This window comes from Emydura macquarii, unplaced genomic scaffold, assembly GCF_026122565.2.
Source record: "Emydura macquarii macquarii isolate MOO-44397 ecotype Brisbane River unplaced genomic scaffold, CSIRO-AGI_Emac_v2 contig_977, whole genome shotgun sequence".
NCBI lineage: Eukaryota > Metazoa > Chordata > Testudines > Chelidae > Emydura > Emydura macquarii.
Window position 1 is genome coordinate 165867 of NW_027131114.1, and position 23677 is coordinate 189543.

General features: G+C 47.4%; 1 protein-coding gene across 1 annotated transcript in view; it reads right to left on the bottom strand.

Moving 5' to 3' along the window:
* LOC137150612 (butyrophilin subfamily 1 member A1-like) overlaps positions 1 to 23677 on the bottom strand; it is an 89416-nt gene that overhangs the window by 64841 nt on the left and 898 nt on the right. Inside the window, exons 2-3 of the mRNA XM_067544565.1 lie at positions 21647 to 21994; positions 18114 to 18395 (exon numbers count right to left, since the gene is read on the bottom strand). Of these exons, the coding sequence (XP_067400666.1) occupies positions 18114 to 18395; positions 21647 to 21994 (630 nt within the window). The remainder of the gene's footprint in view (positions 1 to 18113; positions 18396 to 21646; positions 21995 to 23677) is intronic.

Below are 23677 nucleotides of genomic sequence, written 5' to 3' on the forward strand. Positions count from 1 at the left end.
TGAGCCCTTTGGAGCCAGCCCCCTGGTCACTGAGAACACGCAGGTCACCGGGTGTAGTTAGGGAAGGAGGGACTGAGGTAGTTTGGGTTTGAAAGGATCGAGAGGATCACTTGTGCTTCTAAGGAGCCTGGTGAGGTGACTGAGAAGAAAGCAGCAGTGTAAAAGGCTGAGCCAGGCTGAAGGAAGGGGGCTCCACATAACTGCTGCCATGTGGTAATGCACCTGGAGCATAAAGAGTAATAAAGGCACTTGGTGCAGGTAGCTGGGTGCACTGTACGTGCTGCTTAATTCACAAAGGGGACCTCTCAGCCAGGGGCTCCAGAGGCTGACAGGGGAGTCCATCCACATCCAGCTATTTACAAATGAACATACCCACCTTTGTCACTGGGAGAGTCTGTGCTGTAATTTGTTGTTGACAACACATTTTTATGTCTCTTCAGCTACCAAAAATGATTTTGTACATGAACCTGCTTACCAGCATATTTTCCCATGTAATAATGCAGTAGGATTGGATCAGAAACCCCAGTAATTACCCATAATTTCAGTGGGAAACAGGGAGAGGAACACAGGTATTTCTGAAGGAAAATGTATGGAAAAATTATCTATTTTCAGCTTAACCTTTCCCATGTGAAAAACTGGGATTAACATGTAGCTCACCAGCCCATGTCACCTAGAAACCAGCAGACAGGATGAAAGTCAAATGAATTCATCAGAGGGCAATTTTAGGGTATTTAATTTCCAATAATCAAGGGATAAGGAGAGGGCTCTGTGCCATGAACTGAATATTTTGCATAAAGCTTCAAAATTGAACTACATTGACAATGTTCATACTGCATCAAGGTGAAAATAAATAAGTACTCATAACAATGCCCTGTGATGTGCCTCCCCTCGTACTCTGCTCAGCTATCCCTTCAAGTAATTAGTTACAATCACTAATTTCAAAAAATTAGGCCACTGACTCAGTATTTTTATAGCGCATTACAGGAGATGGTGGGCAGAATCCAGGGCAATTGGATACATTTCTTGGAACAGCTTTATTTTCTTTGTGCTCTAAATCTCACATGACCACAAAAATATCACCCTTTGGACTGATGTATGAAGAAGAAGAAAGGTTTCCCAATGAACTTTCACGGAATTGCATGGTAAGTGTCTTTAAGTCCCAGGGTCTTTAATACAATTAAGTTAATTTGTGAATATTCAGTTATTTCTTTACCAACCTGCATTTGTTGTGTCTTGATAACCAAGAACACAAAAAGCCCCTCAGGCCCTGTGTACCACAGACTGAAAGGGCAGCCACCGCAGAGTCCAGGGCAAAGTTCCAGTCCAATGGGGAGTCTTGGGTGCTCCTGGTCGTCTTCGGCGTCAGTGAAATTTCCTTAGCAAACCCCTCCAGTGCCCTCTTCTGTCGCTCTCTGCAAACCCAAACAGAGCGACACCCGCCCCACTGAGCTAGCCACAGCCTCCCTCCTTATTCCCAATGCAAGGGCACAAACCCCAGCACTCATGGGCACATAGAGCGCTGGACGACAAAGATAATACTGGGTCCAGCTCCGGTGTGTCCTTGGGTGATTCCCCCTTGGCACGGTGCCCTCCTGGCTCTGGCCGCTCTGCCCCTCCCAGGCATTGGGCAGGTTCTTGGCTGCTTTGCTCTGTAAGCCCTTTCTTCAGGAGTCCCAAGCCACCCCTGTCACTCTCCAGACCCCTCTCACCGCTACCCCCCCACACCCCTCCAAAACCAACACTTCCTCTTCCTGAGCAATCAGCACTTCTCCCCCCGGGGCAAAGATGTAAAGGGGCCGTGCTCTCTAAACCCCAAAGGGGTGATACTAGTATTACCCTGTGCTGGGAGCTGTTTGTCGCACTGCACTGGGGTGGGGCAAGCCCATAGGGAAGGGGGAAAAGCTTCTCCTTCCTCCTTCCCGTGAGTGGGTCCCATTCACCCAGGCTGGCCCCTTGCTCACACAGCCCTGGGACTGGGCTCTCACCCCCCTCCCCTGGCCCAGATACCAAATCCCCTCCTCCAGCTCTCCCCACCCTCCCCCCATGGCGCTGGGACCAGCTCCCCCCCACAGGCTGAGGCTGCAGCACAGAGCGGCCCATACAGCAGGGCCCCGGCGCTCTCACCCTGCCCCCGCGCTGCTCCCAGGAGACAGCTATCACCGTTAATGTCCCTGAGGGGACCTGGGAATCCCCCAAACCTCCTCCCTGTATTACTCCCTCCCCCTGCTGCACAGACATAGTCCTGCCGCCGGGTAACACTGAGGCTATATCTACACTGCAGCACTAATTTGAATTACCTTAATTCGAATTACAGAAAGCAATTTATAGAAAGCGCTGCAGACTGTCCACAGTACAGTGTTTGTGCTGGTTTCTTGCGTCCACACTGGCCAGCCTTAATTCGAATTAGAAAGCAGTGCAATGTGAGAAGCTATCCCACAGTGCAACTAACCATAGAGGCTGTTGTGACGAGTGTCATCATCCCAGGATGCAGTGCTGCTTCCCCCCACCCCCTTTCCTCCGCTCCCCAAACAAACAGGAAAAGGATTTTCATGCTGTTTTTTTACTCCCCCGATCGCCATTGCTGCAGGCACATGCAGCCAGCTGAACTATGCTCTCATTTTGACCGTGACAAATACATCGCAGCTTATCCTGGATTTCTTTAGAACTGTATGCTGTTTGCCTTTTATGCTCCCCCTACCACCTCCTGTATATTGCTTGCCTTTGATTTTTCCCTTCACCAAACGAACCCCCCCACCTGTATGCTGTTTGCCTTTTATGCTCCCCCTAGCTCTCCCTGTATATTGCATGCCTTTGATTTTGATTCTACAGGTGACTGTAGAATGTAAGATAAATAACAACGGAGTCAGTTAGTATATAAATACAGTGATACAAATGTTTCCATTTCACTGATGGAAAGCATGATATAATGTACCCACATGTAGCACTGTGAATAAACTCTTAAGAAAGTATCAATTTCCATGATTGGCCACTGAAACAATGTAGCAAATAATTTTCTCTCACTGCTGGCATTTAAAACGCATTCACCATGTGGGGAGGAGGGTGGGTGGTGAAATCTTTCAAAGGGACAAACTTTAAAGGGCTAAACTTTCAAAGTGACAAATCTTAAAGGGACAAACTGCAAAGGGCTTGCTGGGCAATTAAAACGCATTCACCATGCGGGAGGGGGGTGGTGAAATCTTTCAAACCCTTAAACAGACAAACTTCAAAGGGCTTGCTGTGTGTGTGTGAGGGGGTGATCGCAGCTTGGATTTTAAACCCATTCACCGCAGGAAATGAAGATTTAAATCTTCCCGGGGCTGCTTTGGGGGAGGGTACTGAAATGGGGCATCATGGGATACAGTCTGGAGGCCAATTAATTTGAATTAAGTCCCATTGCGTCCACACTCACACTAATGCGAATTAACTGATGCGCTTCAGGTGCTAATCCACTTGCAGAGGTGGTTTTATTAATTTGATTTTAAAGGCTCCTTAATTTGAATTAACAATGCACAAGTGTAGACACGGGAGTAATTAATTCGAATTAAGGGACTTTAATTCGAATTAAGCCACCAGTGTAGACCGGGCCTGAGTGGGCCCCTCTCAGGGGCAGATAAAGGTCTCTCTTGCGCTGGTCACTTTCTGTGGAGTGATATTTATCCCATTTATGGTGAAATTCCTTTATCAAGCTCTGGGCAGCATCCCAGTCATGGCCCCTCACACACATCAGCTTAGCCATGTCCACAGCCAGATCTCTATTGCAGGGACTGGCTTCAAGAGCTTCCTGGACCAACACTTCTTCCCAGCAGGCGATGCTATCCAAGGTCTCAGCGCAGCTTCCAGATGCTGCTCAAGGGGTGTCGTAGGGCTTCTGGAGTAATATTGTTGCAATAGTGATATACTCCAACCCAAGGAGCAACTGGGAAAAATTTGGCCTGTGCCAACTTTTAATAGTGATGGGTCATCCTGGGAACTAGACACCAAGAGGGCACGCAGGTAAACAGCTCAGTAATGCGTGCAAAGCAGTGTGGGATAGCCATTGGAGGACTGCCACTGGGGTATGCGGTAGGATTGTGCACACAAACCATCGACGGATATAACTCGATTCGCGGCACAGGTAGTCCACTTTGCAAGAGGACTCCAGAGCTCACAATAAATGCAGAATTAGTGTGCTGTGAAGGATTTTGACATGTGCACACCTACGTTTTAAAATCAGATTAAATTAATCCAGTTTAACCCCACTGTGTAGACAAGTAGAGTGGCCACTGACACATCCCCAGAGTACTGGACTTTTCAGTACTTCTGGAACAGGCTGGGCTGGCCCCTACTGTCATGACTTCTCAGGCACAGTGCATGTGAAGTCACAGCGTACGAAGGACTCCATTTTGCAGAGCGTGCCGCCCTACCTGCACCGGTGTGTCCAAGGTCATGCTGGCAGGAGCAGGGTGGCACGCTCTGCAAAATGGCATCCTCCATATTGATAGCAGACAAAACCACGTCTGGTCCTGGACAGTGACAAACCTTTCCAAAAACAGCACTGTGCGACCTCAGACTGGACAAATGGCCTGCGTATAGACAAGCCTTAAATTGTTTTTTAAATCAGTTTAGTTAAACCCGTGTGAAAGGCTGTGTGGTCACTCTTATTTTGGTTTGAAGCAGGCTTATTTCAGTTCAGCTCCAGTTAATTAGGACTCAGGTTAAACTATACTGCAGGAAAGCTGCTTTTAAAATGAAATACAAGGAGCATCCACACAGGGGTTTGCTATGGTTTAACTAAATTTTTTTAAAAAACAATTTCAGTTAAACTGGTGCAACTTTCTGATGTGGACAAGGCCTCAGGCCTTATCTAAATTCCAGGTTGCACCAGTTTAGTTAAACCAGTGTCAACGCAATATGGACACACTTATCTTGGTCCAGAGTGGCTTATTTTGGTTTAGCTTAAGCCAGTGAGAAATCCACTTAAGCTAAATCTATATAAGCCACACTTGGGCCGGGGCTGCAGACAGTTTTTGTACCAGTATAACTATTTTGGTCAGGGTGTGACTTTCTACCTAAAAAGTTACAGCTCTACAACCCATAGTGCGGCTGCATTTAGATCAGGATAAAGGCGACTCATCCTGGTAGTGCTTATTCACTGCGCCATAAAAGAAGAGCTATACTGATATAGAAGAGTTCCAGAGGGGTAGCCGTGTTAGTCTGTATAAAGCAAAAACAATGTGAGTTCTGTATCACTTTAAAGACTAACAAATTTAATTTCAGCAGGCATAAGCTTTCCAACTGCATCTGAGGAAGTGAGCTGAAGCTCACGAAAGCTTATGCTTGCTGAAATTAAATTTGTTAGTCTTTAAAGTGCTACAAAACTCTCGTTGTTTTTGCTATACTGATATAAACACCTGTGTACGGTATAACAACACCCACGCTAGGTTTAGTTTAAAAAGACACCTGTCGCTAAGCAGGAGGAAGTGCGCATGTGACCAAGCCCCAGCATTTACAGCTGTGGTCTTTAACGTGTGAATTCACAGTGAATGAAGTTGAGTTAAAACAGGCCTCAAAACACTTCTGGACAAACCAAATGGCGAGTCCCTTTCTGTCCCCCTAGCCAGAGGACTCCAGGTGCAGACTCTGCTCCACAGAGGAAAGTGCTACTGGGTTTCTGAGGACAATATGACTTGGCAGAGAGGGCTCAAGCCCTAGGTATCCAGGCCTTGGATGAAACAGTGATGTGAAGTGTGGGCTGTGGGAGCTGCAGCTGCAGAGAGACAGGGGCTTTCCTGGATGGCAGAGGCTGGGAACCCAAATATCTTCCCTGACTGAAGGATGGAAGCCCCCATTCCTGCTGGAGAGTGGAGAGACAGCCATCAGGCAGATTCAGAGGAGTTATTTGTCTGCTCATCTCCTCTCCACTCCCCACATGGTGATCCTCAGCCTTCACCTATGAATACAGTGCAGGAGGGAGTCAGCCACCTGCATGCCTAGGGGTGTAGCAATGGCAGTGATGGCCTCTTTGGCCAAGAAGACTAGCAGATACAGTACATATACAAAGACAGGAAGACAGGATAAAGTGGTGTGGAAAGGGTGGTGTCACCAGGGGCATTGAGGGATAGCATGAGAAAAGAAGAGACATCAAATACTTGGGAGTGGGGAGGGCAAAAAGAAGGCAGTCCTCTGGAGTTAACATGGTTTAGTGGTTACAGGCTGGAATTAAGTCTCAGGTAACCTAGATTCTATTCTTGGCTTTTCCACTGCCCTGCTTGATAAGTCAGAAATTCTCAGTGCAAAGACTGGAGAAAAACTGGTTTGGCTTCTTCTTCGGGGACAGAAAACTCTCCTGAGCTGCAGCATTTGAGGCCCTGTTAATTATCATGTGCTGATTTCATCAGGCAGTTTGTGTTTCCCCTACTTGGTTTGGGTCCCACTTAAATCTCCAAGGAGACATCTGAGTGCTCTGGGTCACAGTCTCCGGTTTTGTTGGAAAGACAGCAGGGAACCCATGAAACTACAGACGTTTCTGGTCACCCTGATACCTCTGTCTTATGCTCTGTAGGAGTTCATACAGGACATCACGTGAGGCAAATGTCCCACTTGGATTGGACTTAACTTTACACCCCAAAAGGAAGTGGAGCTCTGTGGCTGACTTGCAATTAAATCAAACACTTTGTATCTTTCCCCATGTTAAATACGTCTGAGGTGTTTTTAAAGATTAGCCAAGCTAATTGTTTATCACTGTCTGTATTTATTATTGCAATGCACTAAGGCCTATAATTAGCTATAACACGTGCACTAATGGCTGACAGTGCAGCAACGACCTCTATAGCTCATGGTGCTGGTACAGCGTATTTATGCAAGTTTTCAGTTTCAGAAGTTTGTCCTCTATTTATTTACTTCGAAAACAAAAAACCCAAACTTCAACTCTGACTATATAAAGGCCTTAGCTATTATAAAAGGACACATTATAATGTTGATTTTGCTTACTACCTATGGGATTACTATAAAAATTTCATAGGAATGATCCAAATTATAATTCTAGCCTGTGTCCCTGTACATAGGTTGTTAAACCCTGGGAATTGCTTGGACCAGATTTAACGGGACCATATCCAGTAATGAGGGAGAGATACCAGTGTGTACTGACAGAAGCAGATGGTTTTTCAAAATAGGTGGAAGGATTTCCACTTAGAACTATGACAGCAGGTGAGGTAGGGAAGAAAATCTGTTAAATGATCTATTGAAATGGATGTCCAGAGTGGATACTGATGAATCTGGATTCTGAATTGAATAGGATCATAGAATCATAGAGTTGGAAGGGACCTTAGGAGGTCATCTAGTCCAACCCCCTGCTCAAAGCAGGACTAACATCAACTATATCATCCCAACCAGGGCTTTGTCAAGCCTCAGCTTAAAAACCTCTAAAGATGGAGATTCCACCACCTCCCTAGGTAACCCATTCCAGTGCTTCACCACCCTCCTAGTGAAAAACCTTTTCCTAATGTCCAACCAAGACCTCCCCAACTGCAACTTGAGACCGTTGCTCCTTGTTCTGTAATCTGCCACCACAGAGAACAGCCTAGGCCCATCCTCCCTGGAACCCCCCCCTTTCAGGTAGTTAAAGGCTGCTATCAAATCCCTCCTCATTCTTCTCTTTTACAGACTAAACAAGCCCAGTTCCCTCAGCCTCTACTCATAAGTCATGTGCTCCAGCCCCCTAATCATTTTTGTTGCCGTCCGCTGGACTCTCTCCAACTTCTCCACATCCTTTTTGTAGTGGGGGGCCCAAAACTGGACACAATACTCCAAATGTGGACTTACCAATGCCGAATAGAGGGGAATAATCACTTCCCGTGACCTGCTGGCAATGCCCCTCCTAATGCAGCCCAATATGCTATTAGCCTTCTTGACAACCAGGGCACACTGCTGACTCATATCCAGCTTCTTATCCACTGTTACCCTCAGGTCCTTTTCTGCAGAACTGTTGCCTAGCTCGTCGGTCCCCAGTCTATAGCTATGCATGGGATTCTTCCTTCCTAAGTGGAGGACTCTGCACTTTTCTCTGTTGAACCTAATGAGATTTCTTTTCGCCCAATCCTCCAGTTTGTTTAGGTCACTCTGTATACTATCCCTACCTTCCAGGGTATCTACCACTCCCCACAGCTTAGTGTTATCCGCAAACTTGCTGAGGGTGCAATCTACCCCATCTTCCAGATCATTAATGAAGATGTTGAACAAAACCGGCCCCAGGACCGACCCCTGGGGCACTCTGCTTGTGACCGGTTGCCAGCTAGACATGGAGCCATTAATCACTCTGTGTTGAGCCCTATGCTCTAGCCAGTTCTCTATCCATTTTATAGTCCATTCATCCAACCCATACTTCTTTAACTTGCTGATAAGAATACTGTGAGAGACAGTATCAAAAGCTTTGCTAAAGTCAAGGTATATCACATCCACCACCTTCCCTACATCCACAGAGCCAGTCACCTCATCATAGAAAGCAATCAGGTTGGTCAGGCATGACTTTCCCTTGGTGAATCCGTGTTGACTGTTCCTGATCACCTTCCTCTCTTCCAAGTGCCTTAAAATGGATTTCTTAAGGACCTGCTCCATGATTTTTCCAGGGATTGAGGTGAGGCTGACCTGTCTGTAGTTCCCTGGATCCTCTTTCCTCCCTTTTTTGAAGATGGGCACTATATTTGCTTTTTTCAGTCCTCAGGGACCTCCCCCTGTTGCCACGAGCTTTCAAAGATTATAGCCAATGGCTCTGAAATCACCTCAGCCAACTCCCTCAGCACCCTCGGGTGCATTGCATCCAGCCCCATGGACTTGTGTATGTCCAATCCTTCTAAATAGTCCTGGACCTGTTCCTTCAGCACTGCGGGATGTTTGCCTCCTTCCCATTCTGTGCCACCCAGTGAAGCAGTCTGGGAGCTGATCTTGTCTGTGAAGACAGAGGCAAAAAAGGCATTGAGTACCTCAGCTTTCTCCACATCCTCTGTCACTAGGTTTCCTCCCCCATTCTGAAAGGGGCCCACACTTTCCCTAATCTTCCTCTTGTTGGTAACATGCCTGTAGAAACCCTTCTTGTTCCCCTTCACGTCCCTTGCTAGCTGCAACTCCAATTGTGCTTTGGCCTTCCTGATTTCATTCCTGCATGTTCGAGCAGTGTTTTTATAGTCCTCCCTAGTCATCTGACCAAGCTTCCACTTCTTGTAAGCTTCTTTTTTGTGTTTAAGTTCACCCAAGACTCCTTTGTTAAGCCAAGCTGGATGCCTACCATATTTGCTATTCTTTCTGCACATCGGGATGGTTTGCTCCTGTGCCCTCAATAAGGTTTCATTAAAATACAGCCAGCTCTCTTGGATTCCTTTCCCCCTCATATTAGCCTCCAAGGGAATCCTGCCCATCAGTTACCTGAGGGAGTCAAAGTCCGCTTTTCTGAAGTCCATGGTCCGTATCCTGCTGTTCTCCTTTCTTCCTTTTGTCAGGATCCTGAACTTGACCATCTCATGGTCACTGCTGCCTAGGTTGCCACACACTTCTACTTCCCCTACCAAATCTTTCCTGTTTGTGAGCAGCAGGTCAAGAGACGTGCAGCCCGTAGTTGGTTGCTCCAGCACTTGAACCAGGAAGTTGTCTGCAACACTATCCAGAAACTTCCTGGATTGTTTGTGCTCTACTGTATTGTTCTTCCAGCAGTTGTCAAGGCGATTGAAGTCCCCCATGAGAATCAGGTCCTGTGAACTGGAAACTTTCCGTAGTTGACTGAAGAAAGCCTCATCTACCTCGTCCTCCTGGTCTGGTGGTCTATAACAGACACCCACCACAACATCAGCCTTATTGTTCTTGCTTCTAAGATTAACCCAGAGACTCTCAATTGGCTTATCTCCAGATTCATACCGGAGCTCAGAGCAATCATAGTGCTCTCTTACATACAGTGCAACTCCTCCACCCTTTCGCCCCTGCCTGTCCTTCCTGAACAGTTTATACCCATCTATGACAGTGCTCCAGTGGTGTGAGTTACTCCACCAAGTCTCAGTGATTCCAACCATATCATAGTTTCTTGACTGTGCCAGAACTTCCAATGCCTCCTGCTTGTTTCCCAGGCTTCTTGCATTTATGTATAGACACTTGAGATAACTGGCCGATTGCCCTAATTTCTCAGTATGAATCAGGAGGCCTCCCCTGTTGCACTCTCCTCCTTCTGCTTCCTTGTGGTGTCCCACTTCACCACTTACTTTCTTGAGCGCCCCCTCCTCCTGGTCACAACTCACCATGCCCTGGTTGATCGTCTAGCTGTGCGCTTGCCAGGGGATAGTGAGAAAGAGGTGTATTTTACTGTAATGAATCAATGCAGTTATTGCACTCACAATTATGCTTCTGCTCATTGTTAATTGTACTTCTGCAGATGTACCCTTGAGCAGAAACCTCTTCACACCAGCTGAGCACCGGCGGCTGATATGAAAACAACCACGGCAAAGCAAAGAGGAGATATTCCAAGAACTCCTCCAGTCCTCTCAGGTGGGAAAAAAAAGAAAAAAGTGCATGGAAACACACTGTGTCCAAAAATCAGAAAATGGGTAGGCAAGAGAGGAGGGAAAACCAGGAGTGAGAGATAGCAGGTCACGAGCGTATGTTAAAAGCAATGGAGGAGCAAACAGAGCTACTAAAGTCACCAATAATGCTGCAGAATTAATTCATGCTTGCTCGCCCTCCTTTTCAGCCAATACACTGCTTTCCAGGCCTTCCCAAACTCCATCCACACATTCCTACCAAACAGTGCAAGCTGGATAGCAGACAGAGGATGGCACAGTACTATTTACAAAAACACCTTATTGTTGCTCATTGTCAAAATGGCTCCTCAAGGCCTCCCTGATTCGAATGGTCCCTCATTGTACTACATCCAGGTGGAAACTTTTCACCCTTTGCTTCACAAGTATTACAGAGCAAACAGAAAGCGGCTATAACCATATGAATATTTTCCTCATTTAGGTCTAACCTGCCATAAAGGCATCGCCAGTGAGCTTTTAATCTGCCAAATGCACATTCAAAGGTCATTCGGCACCTGCTCAACCTGTTATTGAAGTGCTCCTTGATGCTATCCAGGCTGTCCATATAAGGTTTCATGAGCCATGGCAGTAAGGGGTAGGCTAGGTCTTCCAGGATCACTATGGGCATTTCAACATCCCCCACTGGAATCTTTTGGTCTGGAAAGGAAGTTCCTGCTTGCAGCTTTCTGTACAGGCCAGTGTTCCCAAAGATGCGTGTGTCATGCACATTCTTTGACCAACCCACGCTGATGTCAGTGAAACACCCACAGTGATCCACCAGCACCTGCAATACCATAAAGAAGTATCCTTTTCTATAGATGTACTCCTCTGCAAAATGGTCCAGGGCCAAAATTCTCTCTGCCACAGTTAGGGAACCCCATCTCTATGAAGCCCTCCACTATTTCACACACAGTTCCAAGACTCATGGTCCTTCGCAGCAAAATGCAATTAATGGCCAGGCATGCATGTGATAACACAGCTTCAAAGGTGGACTTCCCAACTCCAAACTGATCAGTGACCAACCGGTTGCAGTCTGGAGTTGCCAGCTTCCACATGGTGATCACCATGACTTCTCCACTGAGAGGGCAGCTCTCATTCTGGAATCATTATGCCACAGGGCATGGGTCAGCTCCACATAGAGTTCCATGAAGGTGGATTTGCTCATTTGAAAGTCTGCAGCCACTGCTCCTCATCCTAGAACTGCATAACGATGCGATCCCACCACTCAGTGCTTGTTTCACACACCCAAAATCAGCGTTTCACTGTGTGCAGATGCTCCATGAATGCAAACAGTAATTCAGTGTCGTTTGTATGGCACACAGCAGGTCAGGCACCTTGGATTCCTGTTCCAATTGTGAGCACCTGACCACCAACGATGTGTTCAGAACACTGATAGAAATAGTGGCGAACAATGCAGGATCCATTCTTTCAGATAGAGATGGCAAGTGTACAGGAAACAGGGGCCACTGAAAAATTCTACAAAACACAGTCGGAAACCCACGGAATGATGGGATGGAAATCACTGCATGATGGGATGTTGAGCTGGCACCCAGGATGCACTGTGAGCATCTCAATGTTCCCACAACTTCTAGCCGCACAAGGTGGCGAATTACACAGTGGGAGGGCTGCCCACAGTGCACTGCTCTCACTGTCAATGCTAGGACACCAAGCGTGTACGCACTTCGGAGACACAACGAGTGCTGTGTGGACAGGCACTTTTGATCATCACTGCAACTTGCGTTGACAACACTTTCTAGTGTAGACAAGGCCCAAGCCAATGGGAGAGCTCTCTTCACTTAACCAGCTGCGCCGATGCAGCATTTTAAGTGTAGACCTGCCTTTATGCCTGGTCTACACTACATAGTTAGGTCAACATAAGGTAGCTTACGCTGACCAAGCTGTGGCTGCATTTACACTTAAATTACATTCCCACCACTGTAATTGCCCTGCTACGCGAACCTAATCACACTTCCTCCCTGAGCAGCATAGAGTCAAGGTCAATGTAGTTAGGGTGACGCAGTGTCAGTGCAGACATATTACTTATATTGACTGTTACTGGCCTCCAGGAGCTGTTCCACAATGCCCCACAGTGACTACTCTGGTCACTACTGTGAGGTCCACTGCTGCCTAGGGGCCAGGTGGGCAGGAAGCTGCCACTCCCCTTTAAAGCCCCAGGAATTTTTTAATTTCCTTTTTCTGGGCATCTGGCTTAGAGAGCTCTCCTAGCAGCTCTCCATTGTTGTGAGCAACTGCCCAGCTGACCATGTCGGTTAGCCTGGAGTACACAGGAAGTGTTGGCTCTCCTGGGTCTGTGGGGAGAAGAGGTGGTGTAGGCACAGCTATGATCCGGCGGTAGAAATGTTGACATCTAGGAACAGATTCTCAGAGCGTGGAGGAGAAGGGCTATGAGAGGGACCAGCAGCAGTGCCACGTGAAAGCCAAGGAGAGGCGACAGGCATACCAGAAGGCAAGAGAGGTTAACAATCGCTGTCTTGTGAAGCCGCAGCCCTGTCGCTTTTACAAACATGTCATTCTTGAATGAGACCCCACGTCCATCTCTAAGAGCCCTCTGGATACTTCAGAGGAGCCCAAGTCACACAGGCCCCTTCTGAGAACAGTGAGGAGGAGGAGATGGAGAAGGAAGAGGAATACAGGGGGTAAGTGACAGGGGGATCCAGCTATGCAGTGAGCCAGGACCTGATTCTAGGACCTGATTCCAACCCAGTCCAGCCAGTCCTAACAGTCAAGCATGGGCAAGCCTGATGCAGGGGAAGGAAACTCTGGTAAGTGTTCAGTTTGCTTTGAAATTGCAGGGATGGAACCCCCAAGAGCAGGACACATTTACTCTTTTTTACTTGTATAAGAAGAGGTACTGAAACAATGAAGAGAGGTAGACTTGCTATCAGCTTTTCATTCCCTCTAGAGTTAGGTGGGGGGTGAGGACAGGGAGCCACGCAGAACAGTTTATTTATGTGCACTGAGATGTCCCATGAATACTCCATAAAGATCTCAATGAAACTTTCCTGGAGGTACTCTGCAATCCTCTGCTGAAGGTTTCTGCGGAGGGTTGCCTTATATCTTCTGCTGTGGTAGGACACTTTCCCATGTCACTCAGGATCACTTAAGCAGGCACCATTGCAATACACAGGCTAGCAGTATATGGGCACAGGCAGCACTGGGATATCAGCAGCTGTGCTCTCTCCCTCTGTTACCCTCAGGAGTGAGATATCAGCTAAAATCACCCCTGCCTGTGGAAAACGTTGCCAGCGTTCAGTTCCATTGCCCTACACATAAATACACACGCATGTAAGCTATCCTTCCCCTCATTTCCACAACCCCTCTCCCGGAGGGCCATTCTCACCATGGCGGGTGCTGTGACTGGTGCCTGGCTACAACAGTCCCAAGGAAACGTGAGAATGTCGTGCTTACAACTTGTGAGGATGAAGGGAGTGAGTTCAGTTTTCTACGTTTTGATTTCTGACTTGAAATCACTGACAATGGTACCTCGGTGTATAGTATCTGCAGCTGCTGCTATTGTGGCCTTGAGAATCTCCCCCTCCACACCAATGGAACGTCTAAGCCAGATAAGGAGAAGAAAGAAGAGGACTCAGATTAACATGTTCCAGCAGAAGCTGAAATCCTGTGCTGCGTCAGAGAATGAGACCAGGGCCTGGAGGATCACCCTTGTGGAAAGAATGGAGAAAGAAAGACTGGAGAGGAGAAAGGCCTGGGCGTCCAAGCAGGAAAAGGTAAGGGAGCTGCGTCTGGACATAATGGGCTTCTCAGGAAGCAAACTAAGGGATAGTCTACACTGGTGGCGCCGGTCAATGGGAGATACACAAGCTCCGTAATGTAGCTTGTGTATCTCCTGTCGATGTACTTATGTTGATGTACCGCGGCGTCTTCACGGTGCTGCATTGACGGGACACGCCCTCCCGTCAACGCTGCCTTTCACCTTTCCAGGAGGTGGACTAATTGAGTCAAACAGAAAGTGCTCTCCAATCGACTGAGCGGGTCTACACCGACCCACTCAATTGATGCCGCTGCATCAATGCACACAGCAGCAGCTGTCTAGACATACCCTGAGATTCTGTGGACTCTGATAGACCTGTAGGTCTAAGAATCCCATGCTTGCCTTGGCTCTCTCTGCCTCCCATAGACAACTCACTGTTGGGACATCCCTGCACCGCCCCTCAACATTCCACATGTCAATGTTATATTCCTACACACACAGCACTCACTATAAGATTCACACCAGGCTACAAAAGAGCATGACCAGGTAGACCACACTACAGCAACACATGCTACTCTGGCTCTCTGTTCAAATGGTCTTTCAAAGCTTCCCTCAGCCATATAGCTCTGCGCTGATCTCTTCTTACAGCCTTTGTATCTGACTGTTTAAATTCAGCAGACAGCTGCTCCACCTCCACCCTCCACATTGGCAGAAACTTTCTCCTCTTTGTTTCACAGATGTTATGCAGGACACAGCAGGCAGCTATAACCATTGGGCTATTTTTTCACTAAGATCCAATCGCGTAAGTAGACAACACTAGGACCCTTCAGACAACCAAAGGCACATTCAACTGTCATCCTGAACCCTCTGAGCCTCTAGTTGAAGCACTCCTTGGTGCTCTTAAGGTGGCTGGTGTATGACTTCAAAAGTCATGAGATGGAGGGATAGGCAAGATCTCCCAGGATCACTATTGGCATTTCACCATTCCCAATGGTAACCCCCTGGTTGAAAAAGAAAATCCCTGATTGAAGCTTTCTGAACGGTCCTGTGTTCTTAAAGATGCATGTGTCATGCATGTTTCCTGACCAGCCCACAGTGATGTTAATAAAGCGTCTTGCAAGCTAATAAAGATGAATAATTGATTGATACAGCAGTGGTGATCCACCAGCACTTGCATCATCATAGAAAAGTCGCCCTTTATGATGATGTGTTCTGTGGCAAGGTGGACTGATGCTAAAAAGGGATATGCGTGCCATCTATTGCCCCACCACAGTTTGGGAACCCCATTGCTACAAATCCATCCATCATGTCCTGTACATTGCTGAGAGTCACAGCCCTGCAGTGCAGGAAGTGATGAATGACCCTGCACACTTGCACGACAATGGCGTCTGCGGTGGATTTTCTGACTCCAAATTCCTGACTGACCAGTATCAATCTGGCATTGCAAGTTTCCACAGTGCGATCCCCACTCACTTCTCAATTGTCAGCACTCTCATTCTGGAGTCCCTGCACTGGAGGGCTGGAGCGAGTTCAGCATGCAGTTCTGGGAATGTGACCTTGCACATCCAAAAGTTCTGCAGCCACTGCTCGTCATCCCACACCTGCAGGACAGTGCAATCCCACGAGTCAATGCTAGTTTCTTGGGCGCAGAACCAGTGCTCCATCATCTGTAGTTACTCTGTGAATGCCACCAACAACCTTGAATTGTTTCTATCTGTGTCCCATGGCAATCTAACCTCCGAGGAATTATCATGTTCCCTATGGCTCCTCTTGTAGCTCTGCAAACACTGCAGGATCAGGTGCCCCGTGCTTGCAATGCTCATGACAATAGTGTGGAGCTGTGCAGGCTTCATGCATCTGTCAGAGATGGTGGGCAGTGAGGAGGGACGTGCAGGTTTGTGGGGATTTTGAAAAAGGCACAAAAGATTACGGGGTACAGATGCAATCATGGGATGGAGAACGCTGCAGTATGGGCAGTTGAACCCATGCTCTTAGTCACCGCTGAGTGACTCGTTTCATCCCCTCAGGCGTTGCAAAAGCTTCCCAAAACACCCTGCACTGGCTGGCGGTCAGTTGCACAGTGGAAGAGCTACTCACAGAGCACTGCACGCTGCATCGACACCAGCGCTACTGCTGAGGACGTGCACTGCTGACACATGGAGTGTATTGTGCATACACACGAGGGACGTAATAACAGTGACAGCTGAATGCTGCTATAACTTAGTTCAACATAATTTTATAATATACACGTAGCCTCAGTGTAGACAAGGTCACTGCTAACCTTTCCATTTCACGACTTTGCCCATCTGCAGCTCCTACTCACCTCTCTGGGCAGGGAGAGGGGTGTGTGCATGCACAGACTGAGGGGCAGAACTGGGCCCTGAGAAACCCCCATGCCTCCTACATCGCACACTGTTTTTCCTTCAAACAGCCAAGTTATGTATGTCAGAGCTTCAAGTGCAGCTCACTGAGCCTGACATGGATGTTTCACCCTGAGCAATGCTGATCCCCATAGAATAGTTCAGAATCAGATTTGGCTGGGAATCCCTTCATGAGATTTGAAGGGGTGAGTGCACTTGGCACTTCACATTTCAGACATGAAGTTATAATTTATTCAGTTCCTCCTTCAACCTCAGCCCAGCTCCTGTTGCCTGAAACTTTTCCGAACATTGAATCAAAACCCCTTAATCCGTGTATCTTTGCTTTTGTTTTTAAATCTCACTACTTCTCTCTTTTACACATCAAACTCCCCGCTCTTGTTACTTCACCTTGTGCTCTGTGTTGCCTCTAGAAGCAGCACCTGGCCAGGACAATGAGAACAGCCAGGAGAGCCAGGATCACCATCAGAGCCGCCATCCAGGGACTGACTCTTGGGAAAAACAGCTCTGCAAGAGAAAGAGAAAGAAAGGGTCATTGACTTGGGAGCAAACACGTGCAAAATAAAGGCAGGATACTGTGGCTACGGTGACACTGTAAAAAGAATTTCACAGGGAAATACACAGTGAGAGGTGGCTCCTTTGTGCTTTATTATTAAGCCAATGAATGTCCAGGCTTTAATCTTCTTACTGAACATAGTTAATTCATGGGAGGTGCATGTTCGGAGTAGGGATGGGGATTCTTGTGGTGTATTAAGAGGACTGTGTTGGAATTGTTCTTAGCCTCCCCTTACCATGAGGCCTGGCCTCTCTCCATGGCCCCACCCCAGCTCCTCCTTTTCCCTTCGAGGCCGAGTCACCCGCTGGCCAGGCTGGAAGCTGGACCCAGGCCATGGCACCCAGGATGCTGAGTGGAGCCCCGGACCCTCCACCTGCCATGGGTGGCACATGCCAGAGCGGGGGACGCAGTCTGGAGGCTGCTCTCGGGTCCCCCATCCCACGACCAGGGCAGGTGGAGGGTCCGGGGCTCCCCACAGTGGCCAGGCTCCCTAGGCGGCTCTTACCAGGGCCTGGCTCCAGCTTCCAGCATGGCCAGGGAGCTGGGCCTTGGGGGAAGAGGAGCGGGGGTGGAGCCATGGAGAGGGGCCGGGCTTCATGGTGAGCAGGAGGCTAAGAGCAATTCCAGCACAGTCCACCCAATACATCACAAGCACACAGGAGAATTCCTTCCCCCACCCGCACTGAGAAGAATGAGGATTGCTGGGTGCTGAGCTGTTATGAAAATCTGGCCAGCACCATCCCATCCTGCAAGGTGCTAAACACTCTCGGCTCCTACTGGAGTCACAGAGAACTGAGGCTGCTCAGGACTTCACAGGAAGTGCTAAGTATCTTGATGGTTCAGGCCAATAAATACTCTCCAACTATGTTTGCACCATCTCAGTCTAGCCACGTGCGACTTGGACGGGCACTGACCTGCTATGGAAATCTCTGACTCCCTCTCCTGGTTGAGTCGGGGGTTTCTGACACCGCAGAACACTTTCTGGTTGGACTCCTCTGTCATAACAATGGAAGCCTCTGTTTGAAACAGGCCATTGGCCTCTTGGGATATGTTTTCAGAGGCTGATGGTAAGAGCTGCCCCTGGAGATCTCTCCACAGCACCTCGGGCTCTGGGTACCATCCAGATGATCGACACACAACCCGGATCCCTCCGTCCTGTTGTCCCTCCACAGAGATGGCAGGAGCAGAGCCCAAACCTACAGAAGAAATGAATGGACTTGTGATGACCCTACAGCGCCCAGTAATGAGACAAATTATTACTTAAAAACATTCTTAATAAAGCAATAATTAAATGTCAGTCCACAACTGTGGTTGCTCAATTAATCTGGCCACATTCCTATTTTGATATACAGTAGAATTAGCGCCAACTTGCTCCAGTTTAGTTAAACCAGTACAAACTCCTGTGTGGACACTCTTAATCAGGAGCGAATCGACTCAAGCTAAACTGATATAAGCCATTTCCAAATGTATTTAAGAATGTCCACACAGGGGTTTGCACTAGTTTCTGGAAACCAGTGCAGATGTATGTGTAGACAAGCCTTAAATTAATTTGCTAACAAAAAAACCTTGTTACAGGGGAGTTGATGTTGCTTGGCAGAGCCTCATATCCTTCCAGAGTGCAGAAGTTGGCTGCAGAAAACTGACAGCTCTGAGAGCCGGAAAACACTCTCAGCAAAACAGAAACACAAACATTAAACACAAGCACATACAGGGCTAAGGGAATGCCTCCCACAGACCACACTTGGGGGGCGAGAGGACAGGGATGAGCTAAATTGAAATAAAATTATCTTAATCTGAAATTAGAGACTTGCAATTTACCAAAGGGTGAATTCAAACTGATTTTGTTATTGCGGTGCCAGGGGGAATGCTCAGAGAAGGCTTTGGGCTGTTTGGAAATTTCACACAGATGATCCTAGAGAGGTGAAACTTGCCACCATGGAGAAGGGATGGGGTATATGGAGCCTTCCCTGTTCAGTGAACAAAGAGAGAAGACTGAGGATGCTCTCCAGGAAGGTGTGAGACTTTCAGGGCTTTGGAAAATAGGAAGAGACTCCTGTCAGCCTCACATTCTTTCTTCCCATGTGTACCAGGTCTTGGGATTACCTCTCTGCCCCCTCCCTGCCCCCCACATGAGCCAAATTTGCAACCTTGGCCCCCTGGTGTGTCTGAGCTGCTCTCCAATGTGTGTGCTGGGATCTGGGCACCACTGCCCATCTATGGGTCTGTTCCCACCAACACATACACACACTCACCAGGGCTGGGTACAGAACTTGCCCTTCTGTGGGTGTTTGAACTTCTCTTCCTACTCCCATCATCTGAGCTGGGAACTGGGGGGCTTTCCCTCTAGGGGAATCTGAGTCCTTCTCCCTCCCCTTTCCCTCCCCGCTCCATGCCAGGATCGGCAAAAGCTCTCCCCTACTGGGTGAGGAACTGAGAATATCCCCGGATCTCTTAGCACTGGGGAGTGGGAAACCCCAACAGCCCGTTCTGTGTTGTATTGTTAAAAATGAATGCCTACATATTGAACCTGGCCTTTGTCACTACCAACTCCACATGGCAGAAAGGTTACAATTAATAATGAATTGATTAGAAAATCCTTTCACTTCTCAATCATGTAACCTAAAGATTCCATAAAGGAAATTCCATAAATAATGAGATAAATTAAAATGTTAAAACATAACATATAGCGAAATTAATCATGGGAAGAATTTTTCCCTCCAGAAAGGAGTTCCTTTGTCTCAGACCCTAAAAAAGGCAGCGGGCTCGAAATCTAGGCTGGGGAGTGGAAATTGCTGTCATCCCAGCAGTTACAGAGGGGAGAGACAGAGAGACCCTCTCTTTACCTTACACCAAGGGTGGTAATGTATCTATTCTTTCTGTATCCTGTATAGTATTGAAGCATTGCTGTTTAATAGTCTTGGATTAAATAATTCCATTTTAGCAGTTATTGGGCACTCTGGAGTTGTTATTAAATTCAGACATGCAACATGTCTGATCAAAGGAAAGAGGTGTATGTGGGTGTATAGGCTGTGTCAGCAGAAGGGCACAGGGGTGTGCTTGCTGTGTGGTTTGTCGGCAGTGAGGGGGACTTCGAGAGCTGTCTGTGTGTTTGATGATGGATAAGTGAAAATATTGTATTACATGAAATCCTGTGTGTAAGGTTGAATGGGCTGCTAACGGGGGTGACAGAGTTGTAATATTGAACAAGTGCAGGGCAGTTTTTGGTGGGTATTATAAGTGTTAAATGGAGAACAGGTATAAGTATCTCCTGTTCATCTCACCTCAGAACAAGTTTTCCCTTAGCACAGAGAAGGCGTTTGACTCTGTGCTACGTTTATCATGGGCCCTATTCCCTGAGTGACGTGCACTATCTGCACAGGCAGAGGGCGGGTACGTGTGCTGTCAATCTATAGGGTCATTGCTCAAAAAGGGCAGAGTTAAGGTTGTGTGTATGTGTACCTTCACTCTCTATTTGCTGAGCTTTGAGTTTTGCTGAACTAAGCATTTTGGAAGGGCAGGAGATCCCACCGGGCAGCCTTAATTGTGTGTTAACTAAGATTTTTGTCAGTGAATAAAGAGACACGAGGTAGGACTATGAGAAGGTGCTGCTCTCCGTGTTGTGCTCCACAGATTTGGATTCCAGCATGTATCTGAACACCCTCCAGCTACATTCCCTGTGTTCGGTGTAACTGTACTGACTGGAGCGCACTGGCAGAGCTGTCCCTGTGACATGCGGAGACGTGCAGGTGTAGCTTCAGGGATCAATCATGCCTCATTTCAGTGCTGAGTTGTGTAGACTGGTAACATTTTGCGTGTCAGGGGTGGTTTGTGTGGCGTAGGCTCAGTGTTTGAGTGTAGATGAATTGTTTGCTATACTTGACCTGAACCTCATGGCACAGATATAGAACTAGCTGCACCTCTGTCCACTTTCTGGTCTCTCTGGTAGCACCTTCAGCTGTCAGACCTCCTGCCTTTACCTCTCCTATGGGGGAGCTCTTTAGTTGTCCTACTCTTAGACCAGGCTCTGAGCTACAGCACACTGTGTATCAACCAATGTTACCCTGTGGGTGCCAGACACGAGTAGAAATCAGTCCCAACTGGTGACATCAGTGTGGAGAATCAGTATTATTTGGCCCCAGGTGTGCACAAAAGCGGTTGTAATAACCACATGTTAATATCACCTAACTTTTTAGGGGTGTTTGTGGATCTCATTAACCCTTGCTCGAAAGACCTCAGATTTGGGCCACTGTCTCTACCCCAGACTCCAACAAAGCACAGCAACTTTCAAGACAATTTGTGTAAGTGTGTGGATTTTAGAGCACTTAGAAAATCAGATTGTTAATCAGTAAACTAGAATCAACTTTAACCAGAGCAGAAAAATCGAGTGACTCCCTGACTCCATTTATTACCCTATTTAGCGGTCAAAGCATCAGAACAAGTTACTGACCTGCCACCTTCAATTCCAATAAAGCTTCTTCAAAAGAGACACTGGACTGAAAAAAACATTTATATTGTCCCTCGTCTGAGGGCCGGATATCGTGTATTCTCAGGGAAACACTCCCATTGATGATGTCGTCTTTCAAGAGCTCAGTTCTTCCTCGAAATTCCGGCATTTGGTCTCCATACTGATCCTCCCCATCACGGTACAAGTGCACGACTGCAGAGAACCGGGATCGGAACCATCTCAGTTCCATTTTCTCAGCGCTCATCCTGGGGGAGAGGTGGCAGGGCAGGACGGCCTCCCCTCCTACTGAGGCGGTGATTGGACGGTCAGGTCCTGTCACTGTGAACTGTGCTGTGAAATGTGCAATGACAAATGGAAATTAAATCGGCGAGGGGCTGTGGGTGGACTTAATTCAGCTCTAAGACTCACAGTAAGACAGCATCCTGCGCTAGAAGTGAACACACCCATGCTATGCCCTAGTCATGTCTATGAGTGCAGAGAGTCACTGGCTTGGGTAACTGAACTTCTGAACCCTCCATGATCTGCTCAAGGATTGTCCCCTTAGGGCTCAGGCCTCCAGCCATCACCTCTCCCTGGGCAGGGACCCACGTCCCTCTCCCTCCACATGTGTTTTAGGAGTGCAGCCTCCCTGCAATTCACTGTGGTTTTCCCAGCAGGCCTGACCACTGCGCTTTGCTTTCTCTGTCAGGGCTAAAATCAGTGTGTGCCAGCAGTTACCACTAACAAAAAAGGTCTTCAACAGCATAGAACATTTAATGACAAAAGCCTGACAAGAGAAAAGTTACCATAAACCAATGAAAGGTCTGAACATGTTACACTTATGCCAAAGGATTCTCATCTGGCACATGGAACTCTTTGGGAAGGTCTAAAGTCTTTCAGGTGCTTCTCTCAGGATTTGCTCTCTTGATTAATGGGTCCTGTCAGTTTGTACCCCAAGATCCCAGGCTTCTGGTTAGTATAAATCAAGGGTTTATACCAAAAATCTTTGTTTTCTTTGGCTTCTGGGACCTGGTCTGAACTAGTTTAAGCAATTTTTCCTGGGGTGGTACTGTAAGGCTTGAGACTTTTCAACTAACAAGTTGTACAATGGCCCATGCAAACATCCGATGACCCAGGAAGCCAGATGTCCTCTTGTAATTCTAATTTTGATAAGAACACCACATTTGCTTTTGTGTTTCTGTCTGTCTGCCACCTATCTGTAAAGATTCCCCCCCCCCCCGTTTTCTCCCTCCACCCTACTCCCCCCCCCCACCACCGGGTGTAACCTTAGCAGTCTGGATGTAAGTAGAGTGATTAAAAGTGTCTCTGTATGTATTTAACAACCATTATCACGGTTGTTCTCTGTAGATGGGACAATGTCTGTATTTGTAAATGAATAGATAAAGAATTTAAAATGTATTACGTAATCGATAAGAAAGGGTATATAATTTATCACTGTAACATCAGAAAGCTGAAGCTGATTTCTCTGACTTCCCGGTACCGTGAATAAACCCCTTCAGTATTGTGTGTGCTGCCTGATTCTTGGAGAAAGAATCCTTCATGCTTTACAGTACTTATCTAAAACTATTACCTGTCCCAGAAGTAATTACCCCCCATAGTTTGTAGATCCTTGAGTAGATGAGGCAACCCTCCCCCATGGCATAGATTACAATCCCGAACTCACACAGCTACATATAGCACATATAGATACTAATTATAAAAGGGATACAAAAAACCCACTGAACATTCATGTTAATTCAATAGTCCTCAAAATACCGCATGTGGCTGCAGTGTCTGTCACCCAGAATTCACAGGTGAATGTTAGACACTGTCCCTAGTATCTCTCAATAGGGCTCAAAACCTCTTAGGGGCACTCTGGGTATAGGGTGAATTTTCAGATATATAGTGGATATGTCTATATATAGAGATTTTCGGGATATAGTGGATTTTCGGGGGCCTGGTTCTCCGATACACCGAGGAGTTTCAGTGCGGGGGCCTCCCCGATGGGTGTAGGATGGTGTAGGAGTTGCAAGG